Consider the following 23,530-nt stretch of genomic DNA (forward strand, 5'->3'; position numbering starts at 1 on the left):
CCCAGAACCCTGCACCAAGAGGTCCAAAGCTTGAGTTGTGTCTGAGCTTCTTTCCTCCTCCAGCAGAAGGAGATCATACTGTACAGCTTTTTAAGGAATAGTAATTGTCTTATATTCGTTGGGAACATGCTTCTCTTATATTCATTGGTAACAATTACAATTGCTTACAAGTAGAGCTTTAGGAATCAGTAATTTTCTCTCTTATGTACAATAGTAAAAATGGTATTCATATCACCCGAGGTAACAGACACTTTTGAGTTTAGATCCGAACCGTCCGATCTGCTTTCGGACAATTATTAAAGAGGCCCGTGTATTCCACCTCGGGCCGGATTGGCCTGGATTTTGATTGGACAGTCCGAATGTAAACTCACATATTCTGTTACCTCAGAGGATGCATACTCCTAAAAATGTGCCTGTACAATATTGACCCTGCTAAATTAATACAAGCTTCTTTCCTAAAAGAAAGAATAATTAATTCATGCTACAACTAGATTAACAAGAAACAGCAGTTGCATCAAGCAAGTTGAATTCCCGTTCCAGGCTCCATGTAGATCCACTTAACTTGAAAAATTGTACTGAATACTCACGAAAATAACCGTTTCGAGTTACAACGTATATGCTTGCCCTGTCAAGTTACGAAGAAAGTGATTGATTAATTTTTATCAATAGAAACGGAAATGATCCAACTACAAATGAAAATTACAAAATACAATTACAATTTGAAAAATAACAGTCTCACCTGAAAGCTAAATTTGGAGAGGTATTTGGCAAGTTCTCAATTGTGTTAACTGCTACATAGCTGTAGGAAGTATCTTCATTAGAACTTACGAAAAAAAATGGATAACACCAATGAAAGATAAATTCCAATGAAATAAAATGCACCTCTTTACTCCAGCAGGAACAATATTGTGTACAACATGATGATTGGCAGGGTCAAAAGCGTCATTTATTGACTCAGGAATCACAGAACCTAGTAACTTATTATGCCTACTGAAATAACAAACACTCACAAATCAAGAATAATATAAGAATTATAAACATAAAAAAGTTCACTGTCAAGATATATATATATATATATCTGATGATAATATTAAATTATATTCACCTTCCATTTATGACGGCCTCCACAAGAAATATATGTAAAGAACCTGATGAGCTAGTTGCCGTTAGAATATCAGGTATATCTAAAGACGGTGCAAATGCAAGAGAGTATATAGTTGATGAATATGTTCCTCTCCTGAAGTTATAGGACTGCAAGAGCACAACAAAATATACTAATATTAAGGTAAAACAAGTTAGCCATGAATATCTTGTCAAAAGAAGAATATGTGGATACCTTGGTTGCTTGTGAAACTAGATGAACTCTTATTATAGTTCCTTTCTCTGAGGCAGTTGCAAGGTACATTCCAGTAGATGAAAAAACAAGGGCAGCCAGTGGTGAGCAATGAGCATCTATCTGTTAAAATATTTCTTATTAAATCCATTTCGCAAGAACTCAAAAATAAATATAACAAAAGAAAGCATGTTATCCAACCTGGCAGTATGATTGAAGCTGTAATGTATCATAAACTAGAACAGAGCCCCTGGTAATGCTAGCAGGAATAGCCACGTAGCAGCCCTCTGAATTAGGGGCAAATGCACATAATCCTGGAAAACATGAAACATAAATCAAATCATGACATATGAAGTTCAATAAATGCAAACTGACACAAGTAAAAAAAGATCACCTTTTCCATTTGGTACTGTTTCAAATTCATCTAAGATAGCCATAATATTCAGGTCATAGATAAAGGCCTTATCCTGCAACAAGACAACAAGCCTGCATGATATGTGAGCTCAGTTGGAGTAAAACTAAAAATATCTGTACCAGTAGGTAAGTTCTGGTACCAGGATGGTACCTAGTGGTAATCTTTTAGAAATATACCTTTTTCGATTAAAACGAACAGCCACGATGGATGTAAGAAAGCTAAGCTCTCTTAGATTAGCTCCAGTTGCGGTGTTAAATAAGCATAGCCGGCGAGGTGATAATGATGGCTTTCAAGAAAAAAAAAAATATAATATTGCATCATGCCCCTAGAATGTATTATAATATGCAGTAACACATCAGAAAGCGAGTAAGGTTTTCGTATCAGATAATCTATCTACCTGTTCACCTGCTCCGACTATTGCTAGCAGACTTGAACTGAACAGCATTTCAACAATGCTAAAAGCACCAAGAGCTGGTCAGAAGAAAGTTAGTTTTTAATTCTCAGTGCCAAAATCAAGCTAAACAAAATCGATTACATAAAGTTAACCATTATACATACATTCAATCAGTGAACAAAAAAACTTTAATTTCCGTGAGCATATTTGAAATGATACATCTCTACTGTGGTCTGCTTAATATTACAAACAACAATTGGCTTAATTTTATGGAGTAAAGGAAATTAGTTAATATATTTTAGTTCTTTCAAACTATACCCCCAGCATAAATATGAGATTCCTCTTGTAAGAAAAGTCCACCAAACTCCATTAAAATTGGAAAATAAGTTCTGACTACTTACTTTTCTCATAACATAGCCTTCCATTCCTTGCTTCGAATATCTTAAACCCATCCCTTGTCCCAATAGCAAAGAAGCTGATAGAAAATTGAGAAAAAATAATAAAAAAATTTAGACTCAATAGTAGAATTTACTATCTGCATATGTTATCAGTCAAACATCAATTCCTCATCTCCGAAGAGCGAAAAGCAACAATCAAATTAGACAACGAAACCCGCAAGCCGAGGGAAAAGAAACCTAAAAAAAGAGAGAGACCTGTTGTCTTGGTTAAACGATGCACACAGGATTTGAGATGCCGAAGAACTAGTCGCCATGAGAGAGATGAAGAGAGCAAATCCTCTCGGACGGAAAAGGAAAGAGGAAACATCAAGCGTGCCCCTTGTAAATATCGGAATCACAAAATAAGCCCAAATAAGGTTTCTGGGCCATGATATAAGGGCTCCATTTATTTGAGCTAGGCTTTAAATTCTTGAATTTGGGCCTTCACCCTGGTTGCGTTTACTTAGAGAATTCTAGCCTATTTTATTCTAATTTTGGGCTTTAATAATTTGGGCTTGTTCTTTTCTGTGCTGTAATTTTATTTGATCACATTATAATATAAAATGGTGGGCTATTTAGAGGCTTTTTCCTAGTTGAAGAAAAGTGGTACTGCAATTTTGAAATTTGTGTATTTCTCATGATAAATTTGTGTATCACTGTGAAGCCCTTAAAAGCCTCAATCTGACAAACACGCAGTGAATAGTGATAATTAAACCTGTCTTTAGCGAAACTGTGTCAGAAAGTGTATGTCTTTAGTGAGATATTGAGAGGATAAATTAAACTGATGGAAGAACCTCAAGGATGCCAGAACTCAGAAGAGACTGTTTCAAACAAGACTATAGCAGAAATGCATATGGGTGATGTGTCAAGTACCAAGCTATTGTCTCTCTGATTGTGTGTGCTGTCCATGTCTGAATTGGATTCTGTTGAAGTTTTGACATGATCTTTCATTTCTGAGATTGGTTGGAAGTACTGTCAGAGGTATATCTGTCCAGTGCTTGAGTCAGGATCCTATGAATTATTTCGATCCGAACCGTTCAATTAGAATCCTGGTCAATCCGGTCCAAGATGGAATGCACGAACCCCCTTTAATATTCGTGCCAAAACAGATTTGAAGGGTCCGGATCTAAACTCAAAATTTAACATAGCACCATTGATAGTTGGTATTAGCGCCAACTTCCTGGTACTGGTAGCACTGTATCTATTCTGAGATGTTTTGCACTTTTACTGCCACTTGTACCGGTTATAAGTCTTAACCTATGGCTATGGAATAAATATTATGGGTTCTCTGGCTAATCCCTATGCGGAATATATATAAAAAAGGGGGGCATTTGATTCATTCTTAAAGAGTGGTCGACAACATTCATTATATTTAATTTCTTGTAATCTAAAAACAGAGATAAAGAAAAGAATATTTTTTTTTATATTGTATTGAATCTCGGAATTGTACATCTAAAATAGAGTTTACACTGCTTTATATAGCCTATATTAAGGAGTATGACTAATATAACATCAGTGTCATTTCAGTCTATATAACACTAACTCTAAAATCTATCAAATCGAGTTTAAATGGTGAATCCAAACCGTTCAAACCGATGTACTTCATTAATTGTACGTTTACATGTAAAATTTATAAGTTTTTGAGTTTATTTGATATCAAGTCAAGTGGTCAAATGTTTGAGTTTTTAAGTTAATTTTAATACATTCATTTTTCAATTTTTTTGCCGCTTGATTTGATACTAAAATAACTTAAAAATATAAAAAGTTTTCATGTAAGTGCATCACTCATAAAGTAAATTGGTTTGAACGGTTTGGATTCACAATTTGAACTCGATTTGATAGGTTTTAGAATTGGTGTTATATAGATTGAAATGACATTGATGTTATATTAGCCATACTCTATATTAAGACTTAGAGCATCTACATTCCTGAAATTCTTGGAGTTTCTAATCTGATGTGGCAGTTTCTAAACCAGTTTCAGGGATGCAAATGGGTTTCTTATTTAGCAACTTTGCTATAAAGTTTCTTAATAAGAAACCATTTATAAACTCTGACGTGGCCAAATAATTCGCTGAAATTCTTTTCTCCTGTAATTTATTTGTTGATGTGACAATTAAGAAACTTTAATTTTAGTTTCAGGGATGTGGGGATTTATAAACTTTCAAAAATAAAATTTCTAAAAATTAGTTAACAGTTATTTAAAAACTCCAAGAGTTTCACGGATGTAGATGCTCTTGCTAATCTTGGGTAAGAACAACAGAAAAATCTAACTACAGTTGTAACAATCTTGGTTGGGCATTCTGTTATAATCTCTCTCCAGTGCACAGTTAGAATGGATATCTCCAGTATTTTAATCTAAGCTAACTAGTCCTCTCTAACCGTGATTCCAAAAATTGACTAGAGTTAACAAAATGAGAGGCTGAGAATCAGCGAGGCCTTGTGCGCTGTCCCGACAGAATCAAATTAACCATAACCTGTCTGTATGAGTTGTTGGAGAAGAACGTCACTCTGTCCAGTTTATTCTTAAATGGAGACGTCCATTTGATGCTCAACATGCACACTGATTGGCGATACTATTCTTCACACATGGAAATTGTGTTGTTATCAAACAAGTATCGTATTCCAATTGAATTGGACGGTTGGTCTCTTACATATTCATGCATGCATTTTTGTCTTTTTCTGTTTTTCAACTAGTTGAATTGAGAAGCTTTTTAAGTTCGTCAAATTTTAGATAAACTTAATTCTAAATCTATCGTATTGATATTAAATGATGAATTCAAACTGATAAAATCAATCTACTATGCGAATAATGAATAATGTGTTCACATGTATGTGTTGTAAAATTTAGAATTAATTTCGTATAAAGTAGAATGGTTAAAAATAAAAAATTGCAAAGTTAATTTTAATATATTTATTTTTCATTATTTTTTTATCGTTTCAATTTATACTAAATTAATTTGAAATTTTATAACTTTTTTGACTTGTAAACATTTATTAGTTATAATCTTTGATAGATTTTAGAATTAATTACATTCGTCAAGCAATAAAAAAAAACTATTTCATATTTATTTAAAATTAATTAGGATGAATAATGTATACAAGCGGACTAAGAAAAGGATCAGCCACAAAACAAATTTTTTATTTTATTTTGTGGTTTTAGAAGCTTTTAGAGAAGTCTTCACACATCCTACGTGGAAATGGAGGTCTGGAAGGCATCTTTTTTGCCTTTTTTTATTGGCTAAAGAAAGGACGCTAAGTTCCCCATTCCCTTTGTACGCTTGGTCCATGATCAATCCATCTTATCTAACCGTATCTTTCTTTTGTTCCTCCACACGCTTCGAGTAGATATGCTCAACTTAAATTAATATGCATATCAATATCATATCCAATATTTTGTTTTTATCTTCGCACGTTAATTGATAGTTTTCTTTCCTCCCCTTGGAAAAGGGAGGTATGTTGAATTTACTTATGGGCTTATCCTAAAAAAAAAAAAAAATACTCATGCATCCAATTGACAAAATAAAATAAGCGTTAGAATAATATTATTTGTATAATAGTAAAATAGTAGTAAGTGTTATATTTTAATTCTCAGTTTAATGATGCTGGACAAAATATTAACTGGAATAGTAAAATGATATATTGTGAAAATATACTCTAATTATTAGTAGAGGAGGGTTCAAATGCACTCAAATTTTTGTGCACTCAAATGCACCCTATCTTTCAAATCATTTTTCTCTGTTTTCAAAGTCCGGATAGTCAATCCAAACCGTTAGATGCGATCTATATATTAAGATGTGCTTGGAGACCAAATTTTACATTTTTTGGAATTTTTTCACTATTTATTAAGCCACTTTGAAAATCGCTGATTTTACATTTTCTAGACCATTGGATCAGAAATTTTAAAAGTGGTTTAATAAATAGTAAAAAAATTCCAAAAAATATAAAATTTGGTCTCCAAGCACATCTTAATATATAGATCGCATCTAACGGTTCAGATTGACTATTCGGACTTTGAAAACGGAGAAAAATGATTTGAAAGATAGAGTGCATTTGGGTGCACAAAAATTTGGGTGCATTTGAACCTCCTCTTATTAGTATTGTTGTTGCTGCTGTTGTTGTTAGTATGGGCGGTGTTTATTATAAAAAAATATTTCTATTATATAGTTGCTTTTGTTATTACAGTATCAAAATTATCACCGAAAAAAATTAATATTAATTTTTATTAAGTTTCTTTGAAGATTAAAATTTTCTCCTTTAAAATAAATACCAAATGCTTAAGAACACAGTGGAAGAAAAATTCTTTTGAAAGATCTCTCAATTATTCTAAAAATTGGAAAGTACTAGATATGGCCTTAGATAATAATAGTATATAGAGAACGATGCAATATTTCGCATATTTAAAAGCATTTTATATTCGACAAATTTTATAAATCTCCAAGGACTTTAGTCCAAATTTACCAATTGTTCGCAATGGAGAGTCCACATTCTGCCACGTGTAGTACTGTGGGGGGGGCGCCGCGACATTTTCCATTTCGTTGGGGCCACGAAACTGCCAGACAGCTGTCCGCTATTGACCTAGGGCTGACGTTATTTCGATTGGTTCCTCTCCAATCGTATAAATCATCAGAGAATTTTTTCAGGATCTGAAACTGTTAATTTCAGATCTGATGGTTAATACGAAGCTTGATCCTCTCACAGTATGATTAGGAGGCTTTATCTCAACCGTTCAATCTAAAATTAACATCTTTGATTTACATAAGACTTTCCAATGAAATCCAGGAACATAGGAGAGGATCCGAATCAAGTTATTCAATTGGGATGGCACATCTCTCTATAAATTCGCCTCCGCAGCCCAGCATCAAAAATTCACAACTCGGTATAAAATTTCTCGGAAAAGAAAGAGGAATTAATTGAAGAAAGGAAAAGAGAGAATTATCGCCGCTTCTCATCTATTCGATTTCGTGAGAGATCTTCCTTCTCGCTTCGAAGTTTTTTCAATCAGGATTGTAAGTTCCTTTCTTTTGATAATTTTCATTTATCGGTTCCCTGCTGCATCGTTGGGGCTTGGGATAATTGAGATCTCTTAACAGATCTCTAAAATAGGTTTTTGTTTAATGGAATTTAGTAAATAGATAAATCTGTGTAACATGGAGCAGTGATTGGCTTGAATTAGATGACGATTACTAGAAGATGCAATTGTTGTAATTCAAATTCTAACCAAGGCTAGCTTTGTTGGTGACAAGAAATTGCATTTCCTTTGCAACCAATTATCACACAGCATAGATTAGATGTGTTGTTAAACTTGTTTCAATCCTAGTTCCCTAGCTTCATAAGTACCAGCCTTTTTCTGTAAATATTCTTCTTCTTTTTTGTAGCTCTGGCTACACTATATAAAAGATCTTGAATTTGAGAGACATCGTTTTATTTCGCAGAATAAGGTTTGATGTGTTAATGGAGTCCAAGGGTGGTAAAAAGAAGTCTAGCAGTAGTAGTTCCTTAGAGTACGAAGCTCCTCTTGGGTACAGCATTGAAGACGTTCGACCTGCTGGTGGCATCAAGAAATTCCAGTCTGCTGCATACTCAAACGTAAGTGCATCTCAAATTGATCAATTCATTCATTTATGTTGCATTTTTCTTGTTTAGTTTAATTAAGATAAGATTTTCTTCAGTACCTTGACCTAGTTTACGATTAATTTTGTAACCTGTCTGATATAGGTTGATTGGAGATGAGTATGATATTGCATTAAATCGTATACCTATCTGATATAGGATGATTAGAAATGAGTTTGATATTTCATGGGAAATAATATCCTACCTGAATTGCTGTGCTTGTTTTGGTTATGTATTTACTAATGCATGGAATATTCTTTTATTTTGCAGTGCGCGAAGAAACCATCCTGAGTACCGCATCGTGAAACAAACGTCTAGTTTAGGATTCCAATTTATTTGAGCCTTGAATAATTTCTCTTCTAGCTGATTTCTTCAACAACCAAAACCTCTCTCTGAGTTTCTGTCCTCTCTGTCTCTTCTCCTCCATCTGCGATGGCAATCATGACTTTTGATGCCCCGGACCTGCACCCGATCTCTGCTATCGGGTTCGAGGGCTATGAGAAGCGCCTCGAAATAACATTTGCTGAGGCACCTGTCTTTGTGGACCCTACTGGCTTGGGCCTACGTGCTCTTAACCGGGACCAAATCGACTCCATTCTCGACTTGGCCAAGTGCACTGTTGTTTCTCAGCTCTCCAATGAAGATTTTGATTCTTATGTCCTCTCTGAATCAAGCCTTTTTGTGTACCCTTACAAGTTTGTCATTAAAACTTGCGGCACTACCAAGCTCCTCCTGTCGATTCCAAGAATCCTCGAGCTTGCTGCTGAGCTGAAGCTCCCTGTACTGTCTGCCAAGTACTCGCGTGGTACTTTCATCTTTCCTGATGCACAGCCCTCTCCACATCGTAGCTTTTCTGAGGAAGTTACCATACTAAACTCTTACTTTGGGGGCCTTAAATCAGGAGGCAATGCCTATGTCTTGGGGAAATCTTCTGACCCCAAGCAGAAATGGCACGTGTACTATGCCACTGACAAGCCCGAGAAACAAATGGTTACTCTGGAGATGTGCATGACGGGGCTGGATACTGATAAAGCAGCTGTCTTCTTCAAGACTGCAGCTGATGGGCACGTTTCTACTGCTAAGGAGATGACTAAGGTTTCTGGCATTGCTGACATAATTCCCGAAATGAATATTTGCGACTTCGAGTTCGACCCGTGTGGGTACTCGATGAATGGCATTTGCGGCCCCGCTCTCTCGACCATTCATGTGACCCCAGAGGAGGGATTCAGCTATGCTAGCTACGAAGCAATGGGGTTTGAACCTGGCTGTTTGGCTTACAGTGAATTGATTAATCGGGTTCTTGCATGCTTCGGCCCGTCTGAGTTTTCTGTGGCCGTTACTATTCACGGTGCCATTGGAGAGGCTGAATCCTGGGGAAAGAAGTTGCATGTTGATGGGTACAATTGCAGTACTACAGTTGAGCAGCTTCTGCCTGGTGGGGCCATGTTGGTGTACCAGAATTTTACTGTTACTTCTAATGGAATGTCGCCAAGGTCTGTGATTTGTTTTATGGACAAAGCTGAGGCAAAGTCTGGCCTGAGGTGGGAGGAGGAGATTGAAGAGACAGATGGAGAACTTATTCTGAGAGGAAGGTGATGGTGTTGAAGTTAAATCATGTTTTTTTTTTTTTTTTTTTCTGTATTAATCCGTCAATCTACCTATTATGATATGGTGCGTTATAGCAGCCAGGAGAGAGAATAATTGTATTACACCTTGTGACATTGGTGTGTGCTTTGGTTGTAAATAAGTGCTCTAGGTGGCTTGCTGCTGTCTGCCACAATGAGCAGTTTATCTTTCAAATAAGTACTGGTGTATTTATTTGTATGTTGAGTACTTGGTTATAATGAAATATGGATTATGCTAATTGCTTCCGTAGTTGACTATTTAAAACTTCTTTCTAATTGAAATGGTCTCTTTCGATTGGTGTATATTACAAAAGAGCGATGTGGAAATTTTCTCGATTGATTGGTTTCTTCCAGTGATGTTGCTTTCAAAATCCGTCTGCCTTGAGAGTGCTGCTTTGTTCTGGTATGGAAGTAGAGAATTTATATCTAAATTTGCTTGCTTTGGTTCTCGGTCTTTTACTGTTATTTGTGGTACTGGGTAGATGGAGGAGGAGCGCTACTGCTTTTCCAAGTTCGATTATCGTGGTGAAGCGATTTGCACATGTACCGTCCGTGTAAACTTCCTTTGTAGTGCAGCGGTGCGTATTCTTTTCTTTTTCTTTTTCATTGCGTCATAACTCACAATGGACCTGTGCATGTATAGTGTCGCTTTGGCTCTAGAAGAAAATACAGATATGAACTTATAAAAGACATACTTTTTTTCCTATGGCGACTATCTGTTTTCTAGTAAAGAAGAAAATACAGTTATGAACTTGTAAGAGATACTTTTTTTCCTATGGCAACTATCTGTTTTCTAGTAAAGAAGAAAATACAGATATGAACTTGTAAGAGACATACCTTTTTTCCTATGGCGACTATCTGTTTTCCAGTAAAGAGAACAGAATTTTTTCTTTCAGTTTGTTAGTTTATTTTCCGGGGTAATATATAAAATTTTCAGAAAATTGAGGTGGAATTTTACTTGGGTTATGTATATCTAAATCGTTGTATGAACACGAAAGAAAAATTTATTATTTAGATACTGCCCTTTTGAATATATATCGTGAGGCGTACATTCATCTGTGTTTCCAAACCAACAGATGAATTGATTGGACCAGACAACTCAGAGAAAAGGACTTGACCTTCTACCAAGTTGAGCTCCATGGTAAGTAAAGCACTATTGAAGGAGGTAAAATTACAATGAAAATAAAAAAATAAAAAATAAGACAACAAGTTGGATTTGCCCATTCATAAAATACAGCATGCTGGGTAAGAACAAACAAGTGATTGAGACCCTCCCTCTGGAAGCGTGGATCGAAGTGTTCAATTGCTGCATCACCTGCTTGCATATATGCACTACAGTCTCTACGACTGTAATAGCAGCAAATGCATGGTGGACAATTAGACCAGTAAATAGATCCAAGGGCCATCAAAATCATGTCTGGTGCAGTTGTATCAGCAATTGCAGCTTGTACAGAAGTGCATATGTGAGGGGGGTCCGGATCCCCTAAAGTAACCCAATCTTCGGGACCGTCTGATTCGAATCCGTCGCTCGAGATTGCTTCGCGATTCGAATTCATCTCTAGAATGTGTGTGCTCTACTTCGGATAGATTATCTCATATTCGAATCGGATAGTCCCAATTTAAAACCCAATCTTTGAGTTACTTCACTAGATGTAAAATCTATGCGCGGTGGGCACTATACATGCAGAACCATAATTTTTCAAAGAGCAGGGTTAAAATGTCTCATTATTTTCGTGTTCTAATTATATCCCGCATTCTTATTTCTGTTTTTAAAGTTCAAACAGTCGATTTGAACAGTTCAACATTATTTTCATATTAAAATGTGCTTGGACACCAAATTTTATATTTTTTTTAAATTTCTTTACTATCTTTTAGATTGGTACAAAGTCAGAGCTTTTGAATGGTCCAAAATCTTCTGAAAAATAATAATTTGTATTATGTAAAATAGTTTCAAAAAAATTATAAAATTTGATCTCCAAGCACATTTTAATATGAAGATCATATTAAGTTGTCCGATCGACTATTTGAATTTTAAAAATAGAGATAAGAATGTGAGACATGATTGGACGTTCTAACCTGCTAATATAAGGTAATGGGATATTTCCAAGGTTCTAAATAGCGATTATAGCGCTATAGTTTTTAAGGTCCGAAAAATACGCTATAGCACAATCATAGCTAACTATTTAAAATCATTATGAAAGGAAAGTGATTAATAGCGTTATAGCTTTTGAAATCCGAAAAGCACTATAGCTAACTGTTCATAACTCTCATATTTCAGATACATTTATCAGTGTTGTCCTGTTCTATTGTTACATGTATTTTATCAACTGAGACAACACTGTTGCTCCAATGCAGTGTATTTTTCTGTTTTTTTTTCCCCTTCAAATAGTAATGCAATATAGTATCAAACATAGAAGTAGTAATGAAACGTAATATCAAACAACAGTGCCTCTTTAATGGAAACATTGCTCAAGCAATAGGTCTTAAACAGCTATCAATAGAACCGCATTTCACGCTTGGTTGTTTTGTACTTTCTTTTTCTTGTGTTCTGATCTTGTCATTAGTCATAACAAATGCTGACTACTCTTAGCCTTAATTTTGATGTAATAATTATAATTTCAATTTACGAGACGAGTTCTTATAAGAGCATCTTCATTCCAATTGTAAAGCAATTGTAAATATTGATGTAATAATTATAATTTTAATTGCAAGGATGTTAGACGATTATTAATTTAGAAATTTTGTTAAAATAATAATTTGACTAAAATGTTAGGTCAGCTTACATTTTATAATTGTGGATGTGATAAAATGTAATTTTTTCAAAGTCACTAACAAAAAATACAATTAAAAATTAACTATATTGCTTATAAAAAATGCAACTTAGGATATATTTTGTAAGACCTATAACACAGAAAACTAAACAACTAGTAAATTTTACAAATATCTTGATCCAAATCAGAACAAAATCGAAAAGTTCCAATTTTTTATATGCACGTAAAGAGTGATATAGATTATATCTAGTTATTTTAATTTTAGCTTATATGTGAGTTTCAGATTTTTTTTTTAAGAATGAAGATATGATGTATCTATAAAAAATATAAAATATATCGGTAAATTTGGAGAACAGCTTAAATGGATCAGGATTTTAATATCAAATTTCAAAATTCTTTAACCAATCAAATAAATGATGCCCAAAAGTAAATATCCGGTCAAAATCATTTGATCTACATTAAGATTCGTACGCATTTGATCTCTATGTATTTTGAAGTTGTTTGTGCAAATCTTGATGCCGATAATTCGGTCCAATGCCCAGAAGGCCAGAACGAGGATAATTGGCAAAAAAAAATGTTAAGTCTGTAAAGAAATATTAGAAAAGTTAACCCTCATTCGATCACTTTTCCAACAAAAGTTTCAAGAAATTCCCTACGAAACAAAAGTGATGCTTTTCCAACTTTTGCTGATTTCTGATCTTATTATCTGTTCCTACTGTTATATACCAGACACATCATAGATACATAACATCGAAGGTTTTAATGTTGTTAAAAACGCCCGTGACGGCCGATTAATGGGTGACGGTGGCCAAACTATCACACATACTCTTAACGGAGGCATATTTGCGATGAAAAACGTTTAATCGGCCATTTTTCCCGATTAATTGGCCGTTTTACCGATTAATCGGCTGATTATTCCTGTTTATTCCAATTTTTTTCAGCAATTTTTTTTTAAATTGACTTTTTTTTACGTGATAGTGTGAGATAATAACTTTTATAAATCATGTATTGCAGTTTTGTTTGTGCTTGGACGTACATTCAATATTTTTATAAATGTTTTTTCTTCTTACTTACTTTAAAATTGATTAATTCTTCTTCTATTTATTTATCATATATTTTTCTTACTAATTACTGATGTAATTTTTTTCAATTAGTACGACATATTAATTTATGAAACTAAGTTGTTATTATAAACTAAATTTAGTGATTTTATGTTGGAATGTTTCTTTTGTTTCACATAATATGTTATTGGTATTTGAAAAAAGTTTAACTCTTGAATTTATTTTTTTATTAAATAAATGTGTTACTGACACATGTGAAGTGCTTATGCGTTAGAAAAAATAAGTGTAGTGTCATGTTATAATAATAAAATTAAGTTAAATTAAATTTAATGAGTTAAATAATTTTTTTTAATAAATTTAATAAAAACGTTAAATTGTCTGCATAATTCCAATTAATTGGCCGCATACCGATTAATTGCTTGGCGATACCCTGTCCATCCGACGACCGCATGCGTTATTTACAACACTGGGTTTTACAATATGGTGAATTTTTTCAATGCAGAAAATTTTGAAATTAAGATATCATTACATAAAAGAATGTGACAATTAGAAGAGTATTGAAATAATGTTATTCAAATAACACTATATAGAAGTTGTAGGATGAGAAAGTGAAATAGTGGTATAGTTTGATAAAAAGAAAAAAATACACCAACAATAGTACATTCTTTTTTATTTTTCATAAGAGAATAGTGCTATCAAATTGGGCAAATCCTGTGATGTAGCCGGCTCTTCTCAGGCCGTGGTTGCACTCAAAACTCAACATCATCATCCTCTGAGACAGCATCAACATTGGCCAGGCATCTGGTAGTATACAGTCTAGCTCGTGTGCACAGTCGACACAACGCCTTCATCCCACACTTGCTTACATGCTCAACTTAAAACAACAGACTGTTCAATTTAACCTTTTGATGAGCTCTGGATACATAGTTGTTGCAACCGTTGACACTTAATCAAACATGTCGGGTCATATATAGGGTCGTGTCTCGGTGATCAACTGACGGGGCTAATGGTGATAAGTCCATTTTGGGTTTTGACACACTGAGTAAAGAGTGAGCGATTCTATCAAACTGAGGAGCTATATATGTCTAATGATGAGAGCAACACTACACAGAGGTATGATGTAACATAATCCAAATTGTGCCGCAACACGACCCAAAACTTGTGCTTCTGCAAAACCCGATCAGGGAGTACCGCGAAATACGCATCATAAGGCGCGTACCAGAGTTTCGAACTAGTTCCAATAATATGTCAACAAAGTATGATACTGTTCAAAAGAAGATCTTGAAAGTTTGAAAATCAAAGTGACCTTTTTAATTATCTGATAAGAACCTTTCCTTTATTAGCATAGTGCATTACAACTCGAATATCACAATGGGATTAAGCTACCAACGTTTTGATGTGTGCTTGTCTATCATATCTTCACCATCTCCATCAAAATCCATCCGGACTCACATCTTCACCATCTCCATCAAAATCCATCCGGACGTGACTTTAAGAGCAGAACAGAAAAATTTCTTGCTCTCTGCTCTCATGTAGGCAGATGATCCGGTTCCGCAATAGGAACCCAAAATTTTATCGGTTAAATTATTTTTACCGTCGATTTTCACTTTTAAAGGGGCATGTTTGACAAATCCAAATTTTAGAGGAGCAAGATTTTTAATCAACAAATTTTAAAACTGTTAGAGAATCCTATTATCTATTGAGCAAGCAAAATTTACCAGGCATCCAGAAACACAACCAGTGTTATACAGTCCATACCAGAACCTGGTCCCCTGCTCTTATTTCTTTCTCTCTTTCCTCTCTTTTTTGATTCTCTTTCAACTTTTAAATCCGTATTGATGCCATCATTTCATCACCTCAAATATCAGAATCAGATGCGTATCATGCTGTGGTCATAGCCACCTTTATTCTATTATTGACTAACCCAACAAGCTAATAACATACAAAGTATCAATCTTAAAGGCACATTTTTTTAACGGGAATTTAAGAAATCAGAGAAAATATAAACATCTAGAAGCAAACACAACAATAGCTCTATTTTTGAGATTGCCGATTTGCCGTTGTAAACAATGTTTTGTTTCATTTTCAAACAACTACATTTTAATGTCGTAATATCCAAATTTAATCCCTGTGAAATGAAGAACCACAAATCATTTTTCCAAGAATAGGAATAGAGATACTTCCTCTCTTGAATTCTTGGTCTGGTTCATTTATGCGGTATACATTTCTTTCAAAACAAAACCAAGAGAGCCAAGACAACAGATAACAGACAAACAATAAGAAACAAACAAATAAAAAAATTAAGAAAAGCTAACAATCCATCCAACCTACAACCAAGCAAAGCAAAGAGGATGTTGGAAAAGAGAGAAGGCGTAGAAAAAAAAATTCTAGCCTGTAACCACCACCCTCATGGCTTAGCACTGCAGATTTGGAAGCTTATGTACAGAATATAAAAGGGAACAAAAGTATAGAGACAATTTTTTTTTTCATTTTTTGAGCTTTTTTTTTCTTAGGAAAAACAGAATATTGAATTTGAAAGTTGAAATCCAGAAACTAAAAAATAAATTGACAAACATATATAAAAAAAAATGATTGAGCCTATTACGCCAATATCGCACTACTACATTCCACAAGATGACACGAATCTCAAGACAAGAGGGCCCACCTATTTTTCTCTCCTTCTTCTTCTTCTTCTTCTTCTTCGTCTTCTTCCTCTTCTTCCAAAGCCATTTCAGTGATCTCTCAAGAAAAGAGAGAGAGAGAGAGATGCAAATGGTAACTAAAGTTACCTCTTTTAACTCTGCTCTTCTCTCCCTCTTTTGGAAGCGATCCTTTTCTTCTCTTGTGGGCTTCTATAGACTTTTCCTTTCCTTTAGCTTGGTATCGGACTCGGATCCATAAAGGGTTGCATTTTTATGGGTTTGTGATTTGCAACTGCTTTCTTCTCTCCCATTTCAGTTGCCAAGCTTTTCACCATCTCCTGGTTATGCAAAGAACAATAATAAAACAGAGGTTTCAATAAAGAAAGAAAGAAACAAACGATCTTTTCACCTCTCTCTCTCCTTTACTCTTTCCAACTCCCTCCTCCTAACCTAAATTAAATGCAACTGCACTCAGCTGGTACAGTGAACTCGCTATCGGTACCTATGGAGAAGCAACCTCTCCTTTTCTCCTCTCTTTATTTATTTCTTTCTAGTATCTCTTTTGTCCAATCCGCACGAATTTGGTCTCCGACCTGAAATAGCTATTAAGATCTGCATCCAACAGTACTTTATGGCAACAATGACCAAAATACCCTCGGTTACCAAGAATAGAGCCAGAGCACCGAGGAATTTAAAACACAGGACCAGGGGTATAATCGGGTTTTGAGTTTTCTTTATCGAAAAACGTACCCCCCCGGATTTTACGTATCAATAGTGGGAACTCGGCCCATTTCCAAGAAAAATTTATCCTAAATCATCTCCAGTTCTATTAACTGGAGAGGATATACTGCAGTTTTTTTATTTTTCTAAAACAGTTACGAACATCAACCGAACAATTACTAGGCAAACAGAAACTGGAGAGAATCGTACCTAAACGACGTTACAGACGGTAATGGTCGTATTTACACAGAATTTGTGGTGGGCCCCACTTGTCATCTCCCATCAATATTTCCTCGATTAACCTACAGAGCTACAGTACAGCGTAGAGAATTACTGTGACGCCAACAGTGTAACAAACCGTACATCCAATCACTTGACACATGAGAAATAGAGACTTGCAAAAAAATTAGGAACCTAAAAAGTAGGATTGACCAACCTACCTAAATAGCATACTAGCTATTTCTGAAAGTGACAAAGTATAAATGCATTTCAATTTAAAAAAAAAAAAGAAAATTGTTGACAGAATAAAGCTATTACAAGTAATTTGTATTGTATTATTTATAATGAATGCATGAAATATATCTATGGTAAATACATTTAAACCCTCCTATGAAATTTTGTTTCTTAAAAATTAATATTAATAAATGTCATTTGGGGACACGGTGGCAGCAAATTCAATTAGCACCAGCACTTTTTTTTGGAAAAGAGCGCTTTGGCAAACCGAGCATCAAGTTTGGAAACAAATCAAAAGGAGGTCTGGGATTAACTACAGAAGGATTTATTATTATTAATTGTTGCGAAAATAAAGGAGCTGTGTTCCCATGTGCCTAGCCTGGCGAGAAACAGACTCGACCACCAAAACACCCCCGAACGCGTATCCTCTGCAATAACACAAAAGAGAATCTTTTGAGTTCAATGAAGGATGGCCGTCTGATTAGGATCGGAGACAATCCGATTCCACCTAAGACGTACGGAGATCTTTAATATTAGTGTGGGTCTTAGATGGACGGTCTAGATCTATTAGTGCACGACGAGTTAATGCAGAGGATACGAATTTAAACACCCCCAACCCAAAAAAATAAATAGAATTCCCATGCTATCCCTGCTATCATTTGAACTATCGACACGTTACCCCACCCCCCACCACTATTGTTTTTCCCATGCTACCCCTGCAGTCATCCGGATGACCAAATCACCAATTATTGGGTCGGATTTTTATTGAATCACTTCTTCGCGTTCAATATTTCCTTTAACATCCTTCTATGTAATTTTTTTTTTTGTTTAAAGTCTGTAAACAATTGCATTGATTTAAAAGAGTTACGAATTGACTGTTATATAATATTAAATAACGAGTGTTTTTAAAAACATTCGGTTATAAACAAATAAAACACACATATAGAGTATGTATATCATGTGGATACGAATTTGATTATTCTTGTTTGATTGCGTTGATAGAAGCTTAGTAATTATTTTCACTGTGTGCATACTTGTCTTGGTCTTTCTGGCATACTACCCTGTATCGAATCCTTCCTTGTGCATGGCTGAGAACGCACTGAATCAAACCGAACTGAGAACTAAATCAATCGGTTAGGACAGTTAATGCTCAAAAAGTGTGCAGCCGAAAAGATACTAAATCAAAATTCATCAGGAACTTAATTAACTGAACCAGGACAATTGTCTCTCAAAGGGAGAGCCACCAAGGTTAGAGCCATAAAAGTTTAATAGAGCGAGAAGAGAAGAGAAAAAGTAGAAGGGAGAGCAAGACATACCAAAAAATACAAACAAATCAAGCACAACAAACAACAACGACAATGAACAACAACACAAACAACATATAAAAAACAGAAGGTATTGTACACAGACAAAAGACCACTTGCTCTTCCATTGTCAAATAGGAGAAGACACTCGCGACCAGGGGCGGATCCAAAGAGGTCCAGGGGTAGGCACTTGCCTACCCCTGGATTATGAATTTTTTTAAAGATATACTAGCATTATATGTTAGTGCCTACCCCTGAATAATGTTAGTGCCTACCCCTAATCCAGAAGAAAAGAAGAAACATGGTCCAGTGATAAGCTGAAATTGTATCTATTGAAACCTAGGGTTTGTTATGTAAATTAAGCCAAGTTTTGATTAAATTAGGTTTAATTAGGTTAGAAATGTCCAAAAGTTCAAGTTACTGCTCTAGTTATGTTTATTTTACAGGTAATCAAGTGTTTGGAGCTTAACGAAGCAAATTAGTTTAATCACAATCAAACCAACCCTTTAAACAAACAAAAACCTTCTTATTTTATTTTTACTAAATTAAATTGTTAGGTTAGGTTTAATATTCCAACTTGTCCCTGTGGAGACGATCCCTAAGTACTACTCGACAAGGTTGTACACTTGCAACCGAATTGAGCGTAAATTAGGATTTATTAATTGTATTGTAATAATTCACATCATTCAGTTGAGATTTGCACCATGAATGGAGAAAAATCAAGGGGAAAAGAGAAGAATTTAGGGGAAAATGAAGAAGAATACGTTGTTTGTTCATAAAAAGAAAGAAGACAAAAGGAAAGAGAAGAATATGACATGTGGGACCAACATTTACAATTTAATTTAATGGGCCAGCTTTTGATTTTTATATTGGGCCTTATCTAATTTAGTGTTTATTTTAAGTGTTGTGTTTCAATTTTGATCTGGGGCGCAAGTCCTTATGGCTCAACAATCTAGAGGCATTGGAATTAGTTTTTATTCATTCAATATAAAATATTGTAGTTTACTTTTAATTCTATATTATTTATATTAGTAAATATTTGAGTCTTGTCCTTTGTATTATTAATTAAAATTATATAAAACATTTCTTATTTTTCTAAAACAAAACATACTTTTTTCAAAAAATTCGAGACAATCAATTAGTACAAGGGAACAACCACAGGGCACTACCTCAGAAAATAGACCAATTTGTTGAGTGTAATAATTTGTCTTAACATTATTTTTGACAAATTATTTTTTTTATCAATTTTTTCTATTTTTTTAGTTCAAAACAAGCTTCTACAAACCATAACCATGTCTGTAATATCTTGTGTGTTTAAGAGAAAAAAAAATATAAAACTTATTTTAAATTATGAATTTTAAATAAATTTCAACATAAATAATCATGTCATGTTTTTAAAACTAAAGATAAATAATTGTGTCTATTTTTTATGCTTGTTTCGTATAGATAACTATTTCTTTATGTATAAATTTCAAATTTGAAAATGTGTGCATTTTGTGCCTACCCCTGACTGAAATTCTGGATCCGCCCCTACTCGCGACGGAGCCGTTACTTCAATCCAATATCCATCACACTAAGACCTTGTGTCGCGAGATTGACTATTTCACAAGCTACATTGGTGAGATTCAGTTCAATAATCAAATTATCAAAGGAATTGCCATGATTTTGCTTTTTTTTTTTCTTTTTCTTTTTGCTCTTTTTCGCGCCACTGTTCGCACTGCTGAAAGACCTCTGTGATTTTAACATGACACAAAATAGTAAACTGTCTATTTACCTTAATTGCACACATCAGAAAACAATCAACACAAAGCATTCAGTGGTTAATAGTAAGTAGGATGCAATGACGTGTTTTCGTTTGAAGGATCATGTCATAAGTCAACGAACTAAAAGAACCGGAATCAAGTGTTTGATGAATATTAAATCAAATTCGATTCAATGTTCTATCGAAATCGTTCAATGTATATTAAAAGTTACATAATTTTTTTTAAATTCATACAAATTAAATGCGTACGATTCTTAATACAAACTGAACAGTTAAAACCAGACACTACAAATTAAAAAAAATCTCATGCGTGTCTGTAGGTATGTTTGGATGCACTAGAGAATAGCTAGAATAACTACTGTTGAGAATAGTAGGTTAAGAATAGTTAGAATAGCTACTATTTAAGAATAGCGCTAACTCAAAGCTATTCAGAATGTTGTTTGGATTGAACATTTAGAATAGCGAGAACAGCGATTGAACATTTGAGAGAGCAGTTTGCTATTCCATGTTTTTGTAGGAATAGCGAGAACAGTGCTATTCTCGCTGTTCCTGAGTATGTTTGGATGGGTCAGAATAGCACTCTTCTCGCATTTTGAGAATAGTAGAGCTAAAGCTCTATTCTCAACCCAACCAAAAGTAACCGTAGTGAACCCCTGCTTGTATTAATCATTTCATTGTTTCTTACTGATGTGCAAATTTTACCTATAGAGCTTGTTGTGGTTATGTTAAGGCATTCATTGCATTGGCACAAGTAGCATAACTTAGTTTTGAATTTAAATATTTGCCAAATTCCCCGAGTCCACAAGCACACAAACTTTTTGGGAAATTTCAGTATACCCCTCAAAAACATCAAATTTGTGAGTTTCTAAAAGATAATTGTGATATTATGAATTCTGTTTTTTTTTTTTTGAGTAAAAATTGAAGGTCAAGTCATCAAACTATTTAATACCATTGTTATTACCAATAAATGATCTCTTTTATCTTGATTTCGAACTCATGACCTCCTATATGAATACCATTTGCTTTTACCACTATATCAAATGCTAGTTTTTATGAAATTATGAATTTTAGAGGAGAAAAATATGTAATTTTAAATTTTTTTAAGAAAATATGTGTAATTCCTCCTAAAATTTATACTGCTAACTAAAAACATTCATACAAGTAATTCAAACCGAATAAACCTAAACACTATAATTTCTTGTCAACATTCATACAGTTTAATATGATATCAAGGCAAAGAGATTTTGGATTCCGCTAGCTCTATCACTTGACTAGCTGGAAGTAAATCTACTACGATTTCAGATTCTACTATTCATGTTTTATAATATACGAATCTCAAAAGTAGTTCTTTTCTCTGCACATATCTCAAAACAGATGAAGATATGGATGTGGAATCCTGCGATTCTTTGAAATCGCAGTAGAATTATTTCCTGACTAGGTAGATCACCAGAGAGAACCATGTACTCGGTACGGTACTGTACCTAGTTTGGGTATTGAATTTTGTTTGGAATTAACAGTGGACCTACATGGAGTGAATGGAGTCAATTGACTGCATTTATTTTTAAAAATTTATGTATTTATACATGATATTTTATATAGTTTACGATAAAATGCGATGTATAATGTAAAATTGATTCTATACTCGTTATGGGAATTTTATATAATGGCTATAATGTGTATTTGATCTTCATTAATTTGTTCAATAACTTGAAAGTCTGACTCTACCTCTACTCTACTTGAAGAAGAACAATTAAAAGCCAAAATTTTTTTTTTTAATATTTGAAAACTTGAGTGACCGTTGAAAAATGCAAGGGACCATTTAGGGCCTGTTCGTTTGTCAAGGAATTACGAGGAATGGGATTTGATGGGGATGAGAATTCATTTTTGAAAAAGTGGAAACCCATGTATACGGGATTGATTTTGGAAGTTTGTTAAATTGAGTGTTCGATTGTACCGTGAAATTAGTTGTGGGAAATCTTTATTTATTATAAAATATTATATTTCTATTTAAAATTTTCACTTGTTTAAAATAAGAAACCTTTTGTAAAATAATTGAATCAATAATGTGTTGTAAATTTAGTGTGACTTATTTTTTTTATTAACCAAGTAAAATTAATTTAGTTGTGGGATTATTGTCACCTATACATTCTTAAAAAAATCATTGATTACAGAACCGACAAATTTATTTGCCAAATATAATACACAATGTATCTAAATTATAAAAATAATAATTAATAATTTTAATAATTACCTTATCGATTTGTCAATTATCAAATAAATTTGTTGTCAACGTCACTTATCTCTTGATTTATTGTAATTGATAGTCTAAAATAAAATAAAATAAAATAAGTTGCCTAGTCTACCCAACGTGTGTATCAAGTTTATTGACTAGTCTTAGTTGATGTACACCGTTCATTGCTTTAATAATGGGGGGCCCACTACACATGAGATCTAAGTGTTAATAAATAATAAGTGACACTCAAAAAAAAAAACCTAGGTCCGGATCTGTATAGTGGTCAGTCCCACAATATGTAGTGAGTAAAGAAAAAATCTATATATATGCATTGCTTTAATAACATGCATTATGAAGCTTAGTTAAAAGAAATAAGAGAGGAGACAGCCCCATGTGGAGAGAGAGGTTAAGTCTGAACTCATTCATTTTTCCAATTAAATTACACAGGCCTCAGAACCTTTGGGGACTCTTTGGGAAAATATATGGGAAATAGCTGGGAGAAAACAGAGTCTCCGAACGGACTCAGGAAAAAGTTTAGGAATTAAATAAAATCCCATCAGTTCCTACTCTGCCGAACAGGGCCTTTAATGTCTTATAAAAAGTGTGCTCATTTGGATTCAATTATTGAACTTCCCAACTATAAATGACAGGAGAGCATTAATTAAACAAATATAAATTGAAATTACAACTAGAAGGATCATGATTGACAATTACAGAAATTTTCAGGCCAAAACATGGCTATCATAGTTATATTTCTCAATTAGAAAATA

At 34.1% G+C, this 23,530-nt stretch overlaps 2 protein-coding genes and 1 long non-coding RNA gene across 6 annotated transcripts; 2 read left to right on the top strand and 1 right to left on the bottom strand.

Moving 5' to 3' along the window:
• Positions 1–114: 114 nt before the first annotated feature.
• ATG18B (autophagy 18 B-like protein) lies at positions 115–2,951 on the bottom strand. 4 transcript variants are annotated; one of them, XM_078301667.1, is made up of 11 exons: positions 2,796–2,951; positions 2,544–2,617; positions 2,146–2,219; positions 1,925–2,034; positions 1,728–1,819; positions 1,535–1,647; positions 1,337–1,456; positions 1,106–1,251; positions 883–987; positions 740–799; positions 115–625 (listed from the first exon to the last, which is right to left on the bottom strand). In XM_078301667.1, exons 1-11 carry the CDS (start codon positions 2,852–2,854, stop codon positions 493–495), a joined length of 1,086 nt encoding a protein of 361 aa, XP_078157793.1. In that variant the 5' UTR covers positions 2,855–2,951; the 3' UTR covers positions 115–492. The 4 variants fall into 4 exon arrangements, with proteins under 4 accessions (XP_078157793.1, XP_078157792.1, XP_078157794.1 ...); XM_078301666.1 differs by having other exon boundaries at positions 883–990; XM_078301668.1 differs by lacking the exon at positions 2,146–2,219 and having other exon boundaries at positions 883–990.
• A 5,514-nt stretch (positions 2,952–8,465) lies between these two features.
• LOC144553489 (S-adenosylmethionine decarboxylase proenzyme-like) lies at positions 8,466–10,053 on the top strand. The gene has a single exon (XM_078301670.1). It carries the CDS (start codon positions 8,622–8,624, stop codon positions 9,783–9,785), a length of 1,164 nt encoding a protein of 387 aa, XP_078157796.1. The 5' UTR covers positions 8,466–8,621; the 3' UTR covers positions 9,786–10,053.
• Positions 10,054–15,860: 5,807 nt separating this feature from the next.
• Positions 15,861–16,856, top strand: LOC144553490 (uncharacterized). Its single transcript, XR_013511381.1, has 2 exons — positions 15,861–16,349; positions 16,382–16,856. It is a non-coding gene; the product is annotated as an uncharacterized LOC144553490 (long non-coding RNA).
• Positions 16,857–23,530: the final 6,674 nt, after the last annotated feature.

The sequence above is a fragment of the Carex rostrata genome, chromosome 4 (assembly GCF_964058835.1).
Source record: "Carex rostrata chromosome 4, lpCarRost1.2, whole genome shotgun sequence".
Classification (NCBI taxonomy): domain Eukaryota; kingdom Viridiplantae; phylum Streptophyta; class Magnoliopsida; order Poales; family Cyperaceae; genus Carex; species Carex rostrata.